General features: G+C 34.3%; 1 protein-coding gene across 3 annotated transcripts; it reads left to right on the top strand.

Moving 5' to 3' along the window:
* The first annotated feature begins 6,190 nt into the window (after nt 1–6,190).
* On the top strand, nt 6,191–8,144 carry LOC113357273 (DUF724 domain-containing protein 3-like). Of its 3 annotated transcripts, none has more exons than XM_026600631.1 (2): nt 6,191–7,152; nt 7,490–8,144. In XM_026600631.1, exon 1 carries the CDS (start codon nt 6,241–6,243, stop codon nt 7,090–7,092), a length of 852 nt encoding a protein of 283 aa, XP_026456416.1. In that variant the 5' UTR covers nt 6,191–6,240; the 3' UTR covers nt 7,093–7,152; nt 7,490–8,144. The 3 variants fall into 3 exon arrangements, with proteins under 3 accessions (XP_026456416.1, XP_026456414.1, XP_026456415.1); XM_026600629.1 differs by having other exon boundaries at nt 7,480–8,144; XM_026600630.1 differs by having other exon boundaries at nt 6,192–7,152; nt 7,498–8,144.
* Nucleotides 8,145–9,537: the final 1,393 nt, after the last annotated feature.

The raw sequence follows: 9,537 nt of genomic DNA, 5'->3' as shown, positions 1-9,537 counted from the left end.
TGGTCACAGTCTAGGTCAGCGACTACTTTTGCTCTCCAACCTTACAAAACTTGACCATATTTGACTTTATTCCGTCCCTATGATTTATTTTTTTGAAAGTGGTTTGTCCTGTGGCTGTGATTGAATCACATTTCATATCTGGGTATAGTCTCTTATTTTCGTCGTGATTGTGGACGTTCTAAATTGGGTTCATTTGGTTTCTCTAAATATTTTAATTCTAAATTTTCAAAAGAAAAAAAAATGCTTGCCTTAACGATACATATTATGACTACATGAAACACAAAATTGGTCAATTAATCCAATAATAATAATTTCTGGGTAAAAATGACATGTAAAATTTGATACTGTTTAAAAGGACCAGAATGTAAAAATTATCAGATCGTAAACAGTTTCATCCTACCCATTTTCAAATACTTTTTCTTATTTTTTATTCACATCAGGATGCATCCAGTTTCGTCCTCGGTATTTTTTAAGTTTAAGCCAGGATGAATCCAGTTTCATTCTTGCTATTTTTTTTTTGTGTCCATTTCACCCATACTAATTTCAGAAAATGGGCTATATAGCCAAAAGGGAACCTTTTCTGAGCCATATGGACAGGTAGGAATTAGGCATGGGTCAAATGACCAGAAGAATCTTTTAATGTGGAGAGACCTTACTACCCTTTTGTAACCTTTCGTCCAGCACGTTCTCCTTCTCTTCATCAAAACCATCGCACTCTTTAACAAAAACCAGAACAACCAACTCTCATCTTCATCTTCTCAAAAAACTCTGTGAGTTTTCAAACCACCGACGTACATCTTCATCGTCACCAGAAAATACCAAATCGATTTCCTCCACCGTCTACTAACAAATCATCACTAACAGAAATCAGTTTCATCAACCGGTTCAGCACCATCAACTCTACCAGAAATTGGTTTCATCCACCGTCTGTTAAACACCATCAACACTACAAGAGGGGTTTCTGAGAATTAGGATTTCAAGCATTTCAGTGTATTGAAAGAGTTAGGGTTTCAATTGATCCACATAATATCTCCTAGAACTCGTAAGTTTTCAAACCCTAACTCTGTTTTGTTCTTAACTTTAGAATTGCATGATTAAATTGTTGAATTGGTTGTTATTATTTTCATTTCAGTAGATTAATGTGTTGAATTGCTTGTTTTATTTTCATTTCAATTAGTATCTTTTAGCTATGAAACTGGTTTGCATCTGGTTATTTAAGTATTTCCACTGTGAAATTGGTTGAAGTGAAATTGGGTCATCTGGTTATCCAAATTGTTTCAGCAGGTTTAACCAGGATGGAACTGGTTTCATCCAGTGTTACTCTGCAGTGTATATTTTTTCAGCAGATTAAAACTGGATGAAACCAGTTTAGTTCAGGTTTGAAGATACATCCTATATTGAATATAAGACTATTAGCATGATAGTATTGTATGTTGTGAATTTTGGTAATAAATTATATCATGATTTAATTTGGTTGTTGTATGAAAATCTATGTTATGGATTGAATTTGGTTATGTTTTGGATGGATTGCATGAAATTGGGTTTGCATTTGGTTACGAAGTGATGCTCAACAGGTGTTTGAAACTGGTTTTCATTAAACTTTAAGTTAGGATGTAACTGATCTGTTGGTGGTATTAAATTTAATGATTATGGGACTAATAACATCATACTGTAATGGTGTATTTAGGATGTAGACTAATTTCAGATGATGGATTAAATATGTATAGTTAGGATGTAGACAATATAAGTTGATTCATTTTGGAAAAACTAAACTAAACATCTCAGTTTAAGTTAGGATGTAACTGGGGCAAACACGATGAAACTGAACTAATCGTTGGTCTTAATTTGGTGTTAGGAAGTGTTTGATGGTTTGCATATTTTGGTGGTCTTAATTTGGTGTGATTATGGGACTAATAACAGCGTAAACTCCTTTTATTTGCCTTCTTCAGACCATGTTAACATGTATAGTATATAGGATGTAAGTGGGTTTCATTTGATACCTGCAGAAACTTGGTTTCATCTAACTATTATATATAGGATGTAACTGGGTTTCATCTGATACCTGCAGAAAATGATTTTCATCTAGCATTAAAGATGGTATGTAATTGAGTTTTATCCACAGATTTAAAATATGACTTAACTGGTTTCATCCAAATTGTTGCAGGAAGCAGTAGCAAGGAGAGTAAGAAGAGTTCCGGTGCTGAAAGAAAATCCAAGAAAAAGCATGATATGAGCGTGAGTGGTGAGTCTAGCACAGGGAATGTGGATGATGTGGGTGCCGAAATGGATGAAGACAAGCCATAGAAAAAGGAAGGAAAGAAGACATTCCGATCAAACATGAAACCGACAGTTGAAGTGCTGGAATCACTGGTATTTACTGAAAGACAAGAGGTTGTGTTAAGGAAGACTAAATTCTAGAACTTTATTGAGGCGATCAAACAAGGAAAAGTGGGCAAGGCCGAATGTAGCAACAGTGCGGATAACGTTGATGTCGTCGTGAAATCAGATTGTCCACAACAGTGCGAAAATAGGTCGTTAACTCTTTGAACTGAAATTATAACATACAAACTGAAACGAAGTTTGAACCGACATTACATTTTTTTTCTAGATCTTTAAACTGACATTACATATTCATTTGTCTTGCAGTCCTGATTCGTTGATGTATGTTATCTACTTCGTTGAATGGGCAATGACAAACAGTTACTCCTTTGAAGGCAAAGATACTCTTGGAGAGGAGATGGGCACAAGACGAATAAATCTCGCATATGAAATCCTAACTGATGAGAATAGCTGCTGGAAAGTTTGATGTGTTTAGGTTGTTTAGAAATTTTTTATTAATGTAGTTCATACGGAAGTACTTTTTTTTTGTTGGACTATGTCTTCGCATAAATTTGTGATCCGTGGATTCGTCTTAATTAAAATATGAACTTTTTTACTGAAAAATGCCTATACTTCAATTTCATGATAGTTGTGCTTGAATATGTTAGCCATAAATGATTAAATTTGCAGGTTGAAATTTTTTTTTGTCATAATGTAACCAGGCTTAGATGAAACTGGTTACATCCTAGCCTGTATAAAACTGCAATTTTTTTCAGAATGTAACCAGGCTTGGATGTGTATAAAACTGCAATTTTTTGTCAGAATGTAACCAGGATTGGATGAAACTGGTTACATCCTAGCCTGTATAAAACTGCAATTTTTTTTCAGAATGTAACCAGGCTTGGATGAAACTGGTTACATCCAAGCCTGTATAAAAACTGTTTTCAGAGTGTGCAGGTTAGAAAAATAGTATTTCTGTCAGAATGTGAAGGATGAAACCAGTTACATCCTGACCAAAAATCTCATTTTTTCCAGAATAGGCAGGATGAAACTGGTTACATCCTGTACATTTAAATTTGAATCTCCGCAAACATTCAAAATTTACAGTGAAAACTGAAGGAAATGTACAATTAAACTAAATTAACATAAGACTATAATATATATACTATAAAACTGAAGAGAAATACTTGAAAAAATAATACCATAAGATATGTTTTTATGAACAAAAGAAACAATCCAAGGTAAATACTAGTTGCGAAAATATAATTCCAGGTAAATTAATCTTAAATGTGCAACAAGAGGCTACAGAAAAGAATAAACTAATAAAGATATCATAGTAAAAAGCTGCAGAGAATGAAGGCTGAAGATGTTCTTAAGCAGGTACTGCTGCTCGGAAGATGAACCAACTGATCTCTGCTAGGGTATGGTGCTAAACGAAACTCGCTCATTGTACTGCTGCTCGGAAGATGAACCAACTGATATCTGCTAGGGTCTGGTGCTAAACGAAACTCGCTCATAGTAGGTTCACGAACAAAATCAGGAGCACGAAGAGGAACACGTTCAAATAAACGAATCTCCAAGATAGATAACTCCTTACCAATACACAATGCAAAGAAAGACCTGAGCTTCACATCACTGTCAACAACATTGCTTCTTCCCTCATAGTCAAATACAAACTGAATTGAGTCCGGTGAAATGTTATTCCAATAAGATCAAACATGCGACTTCAACTCATCAACTGTTGACTTCACATTAACATGGTATGGACATGCATCCGTCCCCCGGATAACCACACAAAGAAAATGACGATCCATCTACAATAAATATATAAAGCAAATCTTATGAATCTGAATGTATAACTGAAGCTCCTCTAAATGGCAGACAGACTACCTTATCACCATGTTCTGCAACAACTCTATAACTGAAGTGTAGGATGAATCCATACAATGTAAGGCCTAGCTTTCACTTTGACATACTACTATTTACCATTTTTTTTGTATATACCACTATGTATTTAAATGTATACGCATATCTTTTTCAGTAACCACATCTGAATGACTAGTTGAAAAAGACACCAAAAGTAAAAAAGCATCTCCAAAAGTCCAGTTTTAGATGAAACCAGATGATGGATGAAATTGAGTTCCAAATAGATTAATATTTTAGAAAACAAATTGCAGACCTAAGTTCATCCATCATCTTGTTTCATCTCTCAGTTCACATCAAAAAAATGAAATTTGGTTATCAATCAGTTCATCCATGATATAGCAATCTCTCAGTTCACATCAAAACAATGAAATTTGGTTATCACTCAGTTCATCCATCATATAGCCATCTTTCAGTTCACATCAAAACACCGAAATTTGGTTATCTCTCAGTTCATCCATCATCTAGTTTCATCCATCATCTAGCCCATTTTCTGTTATCACTTTAATCAATTTGGTTTGAATCTGTGTATATTGTTTCAGCAGGTTTAAACAATCAATCGATTGGATATAAACAAATAATCACGTTTACATGCACCAACTAAAACCAAAAGATAATTGGTTATTAGTAGAACCCTAGATAATCAAAATCAACAACTAAAACCAAAAGATAGTCAAAAATTCCATAATAATTGATAAAGAAACTTCAAAATCGATATATCCAGATATGCATTACAAAGAATTAGACAAAAACAAAATCAAAATTGGATTAATTGAAACTTGAAACTTACTGGTTTGTGTTACTGGTTGTTGATATATTAGATGACTTGAAAGTGGAGTAATCTAATCTTCGATCCAAGAATCGTTAATCACCATGATTGATCAACCAGATATGAAAAAAAGAATACACGAGCTCTGAATTTTCGATCGAATTCTGCAGGTGAGGAATTCTCAGGAGCTCAGGGACGAGGAGTTATGAAAAGAGAAAGAAATTCTCTTTGAAAAGAAGAGTTTAAAAAGTTCGGGGGTATTTTAGATAACACATATTTTTTTTGTTTTAATTTTCCTGGGTAAAATATCCAAATTGGCTATATAAACAGTATATTTCTGACTTTTGTCTATATGAACAGTATCAAAAGCTAAGAATCTATTTCACCCAAAAATTTTCATTTTTGGTCTTTTTGACCAATTTTGCGTACTAATTTCTACTCCTATTAAAACCATATTTTGAAAATATTTGGACAAATGACCGATTTTCCGGACATGAAACAACTGAAATCATTTGAAACTTATCAATTGAGATTTCAGAGTAATAATGAACATTTTTAGTAAAAATGAGTTCACATGAACATCACGAGAGCCACTAGAAAAATATGTCATGTGAAATAGCGTTTTGGGAGAGTTTAATCAGACAGTTAGCCAAGAATTTCTAAAAATGAAATAACATTTAAGAATAACTCCAAGCATTTACAACTTTAGTATTAAGGACTAGTATACCAAAGTGGTGTATATACCGTTTAGGGGACGAAATTGGATATCCTATAAAATTCATGATTGTAGGGAGTTCTACTAACATCTGTTCTTGTCTTTCCTTTAAAGTTCATGAGCTCCCCTAAAAAAAACATACTACTTCCGTTTCAAAATAATAGGAGGGTTTTGAAACGGAGGGAGTAACATTCTGAAAGAATCTTTGAGCGTGAAATGGTTAAGGGGTAACTTCAAACCCCAATAACACCCACTTGACTTTGGTCAATGGCCCCTGGTTAGCAAAACTAGGTGTCCTAGTAGTAGGCAAGCCACCATATTCTTTGCTTCTTGTTGGTTACTGGACAAGCTGTATAATGACTGGCTGTTTAATGCTAAATCCATTAGTTAATGCAGCATTAGTAGCAGAGAGTACTAGACTACTCAAGAATATCTTAATTAATTAATTCCAACTCACACAACAAAATATGGAGGAGTGTAATAATAATAATAATAATAATAATTTGTCAGATCTATGAATCCCATCTCATCTCTTCTCTCCCAACATAAAAACTTGACCAGAAAAAAACTCGCAAAACTAATCAAGATCTCCCTCTCATCGTCTCCATCTCCATCACTGCTAATGGCTTCATTAAATTACCAGAGATCAAACTCCAATAGCAGCAGAGCACTGGCTAGGATCTCTGTATCTTCTCCTAACCATTCACCAACACAATCTACATCCACATCTACATCAGCACCTTCTCCTGATGTCTCAAAGCAGCAGCAGCAGCAGCAGCAGCCACAGCCACCAGCTGTAGTAGCAGTAAATCACAGATCTTCATCTCTTTCACCTGATTTAAGAAGTCTTTACCAGCAAGTCTTCACATCATTCCCACAGAACCCTCATTTCAATCCACTCTCAAACTTTACTGAAGAAACCAAAGAAGGTCTGAAACTAGGGTTAGATGTGTCTTTCGTCAATTTTGTCAAGAAATTTCACATCCCTGTTGAGGAACCATCTGTGTTTCTTGCTGAAGTGGAGACCTACACAAAACAATTAGCTGAATTTGAGAATATGGGGTATGATGTTACCAAGTTAAAAGAGAGATTGAATCTGTTGAGAAGAAGAGCTGAGCAACACAAGGCTTTAAAATTTGCAATCGATGAATTACAGGAAGAAGAGAGAGAGAAGGAAGCAAAAGTTGAGGCTCAGGAGTTTCGATTGAAGGAGATCGAAGAAGAGAACAAGAGAATTACAAAGGCATTACAGTTGCAGAAAATCGAGATCGAGAATGTTAATATGAAGAAGAGAAAGATTATGGAAGATTCGTCTAGGAATATCAATGAGTTTAAGAGATTTGCAAGTAATTCGCCCTGGTCATAAAAATTACAGTATAAGATCAGGATGATGGTAATGATGTTCAAGATGAGAAGAAGATAAAAGGTGATTCCTGATTTTTTAAAGGTTTTTTAGTTGTCTAATTAAACTGATCTCTTTATATTTAGTAATGATGATTGTTAAGAAAATTAGGTTAAATTTTTTAATTCTAGATCTGTTTGTTTAGTTGGGTTTTGATTCATTTTTAATAAAATCGAGTTAACTAGTGGAGGTGAGTAGAGAGACTGTCTTTCTCATCAACCATTAGTTAACTCATTTTTGACTGATTTCTTTCCCTTCATGTGAATTCTTATACATCTTGCAGCAAAACTTGTATGTATGTCCATTCGTTCATTCATTCTACTGCTTATTAACAATGCTGCTGCTATGTAGCCTATGTTAGTGCTGCAGCCAGAAGCAGCATCATTTAGTCCATTTGCCATCCTATTGAAGCAGCTCTAGCTTCTTGTCCCATCGGCTTTGATTTGATTTTCATAAGATTCGCATAAAAGTATGTTGGCTGAGATTGGCGTAAAAGAAGCCAGATACCAAGTAGATTGCACAACTGCTGTAATTTTCATAAAGCAAGCCAGCTGCTAGCTTCTGGTTCCAACAACTACAGGTGATGTCCAAAACTTATGCAGCTTGCTTCTTCAGCTTTGCAAGGTCATGGAGAATGGCTCCATCTCTTGAAGTCTACCTAGATACTAGTATCGAAAATATCTTTTAAGATATTTCTGTATCACAACCAGACAGCATCTTTAGAGTTAAGTTGATTCCAGTCGGGATCTTGTCCTTTTGGGTGTTTAATGCTGTGCACATGGTAGACTTACTTGTCCAGTTTTCTGTAGTATTTTATTGGAAGCACAACTTGTCCATTAATTAAATCTTTTTGAATATTGCACACAGAAGAAGTCTACATACATAGAATCTCTGTCAATTAAATTTTCAAATCAACAGTATTATATGAATCTTGTTGAACCAAGCAATGTTGTTCAGAGTGCAGTTGTTGGTTTCCCAGGGACCAATTTGATTGAATGTAGTGAAACTCTTCATCAGGAAATTCTATTATTGCTTCCTTAGCGTTATAGCAAGTCCTTTTTGTTCATGTCCATCTGGCTGGGTGAGATTTTTTATTTTTATTTTTTGGGTTCAGTTCTTTGCCTTGAGCACTTTCTACATGACAAAACAAAAATCAGTTGGATCATGACATTATTAAAGATTATATCACTCTATTTCTCTACATTGGTTCTCTAGAAATAAAAGAAACCTATTATAGGGGCTCCAAGAAAAGAGTTCCGAAATTCAAATATCCTACAAGATAATGGAACCTAATTCATAAGAAAAATACTAAAATACCCTTAATCTATTAAATATTGAAATCTAAAACTAATTGATTTTCATTCTTCTCCTTTTAACTTTTCCATTTTCTTCACCTCCATCACCTATTTCTTCGATTAATCATCAATTTTCAAAATAATTCATTATCGATTAACACCACTTAATCCACCGCAATGACTTTAATAAGGTAAAAAACCTATCTTATTTCATTAGTTTTAATGCATGGATAGGAGAAATCGATCGAATTAGATTTTTTGAAAAAATAGTTTCAGAACTGTCTACGGTTGGGTATATTCTGGGTTCAAAAATCCTACGGTTTGAAAAAATCATACTTCCATACCGTAACTTGTACGTACGATTGGGAAGTATAAATTTTCCCAACCGTAGGTTATCTTATAGTTCAAAGTTGAGGGTTTTTAAAAGCAAAAATAAGTGATGGGTTTTCTTAGTTTTTTCTTTTTGCAATCGTCTTCTTCATCGCGACGGAGAATAAAAAGAGAGAAAGAAGAATAATAGGGTATTTTTATGATCCTCATCTTCATCATGATTTATGAATGAAAAGAGAAGGAGAAGATAATAGATTTAGTATTTTGTATATGATCATCATCTTCATCACGATGAAATTATAATCTTCATCATGATTTATGAATGAAAAGAGAAGGTGAAGGTAATAAATTTAATTTTATAATTCATGGAGGGTAATTTAGGCACTACAAAAAATAGTTGTATATGGGGTTTTGTTGATTACTATTTCATAACCCGATTTGTCATCTTGTGAGCCCTCAAAAACAAATGTTTAGAGCCCCTATAATAGGTTTCAAATAAAACCAGGTAAAAACCGCCTCTTACACTTTTTTTTTTCCTTTTTTATTTATGGGTCCCAGTGGGCCCAGCCCCTCGGGAGACGTGTAGGGAGTGGTTGTGTGTAGCGGCTTTTTGTGTAGTTTTTTTCTCCATATGCAAAGACTTTTTGATTTCTTTTAAGTGTACAATCGGAAAATGAAACAAAAGCTTGAGTGCGTCCACCAGTTATTTTTGTTCCTGAGAAAAGAAAGGATTATGTAGTTATCCAGTTTGGGGCAGGCACAAAACATCTATTGAACACTGACT

Source organism: Papaver somniferum, chromosome 3 (genome assembly GCF_003573695.1).
Source record: "Papaver somniferum cultivar HN1 chromosome 3, ASM357369v1, whole genome shotgun sequence".
NCBI classification, from domain to species: Eukaryota; Viridiplantae; Streptophyta; class Magnoliopsida; order Ranunculales; family Papaveraceae; genus Papaver; species Papaver somniferum.
Note: the sequence above shows the minus strand (reverse complement) of the source record. Positions and strands in the feature narration are given on the sequence as shown.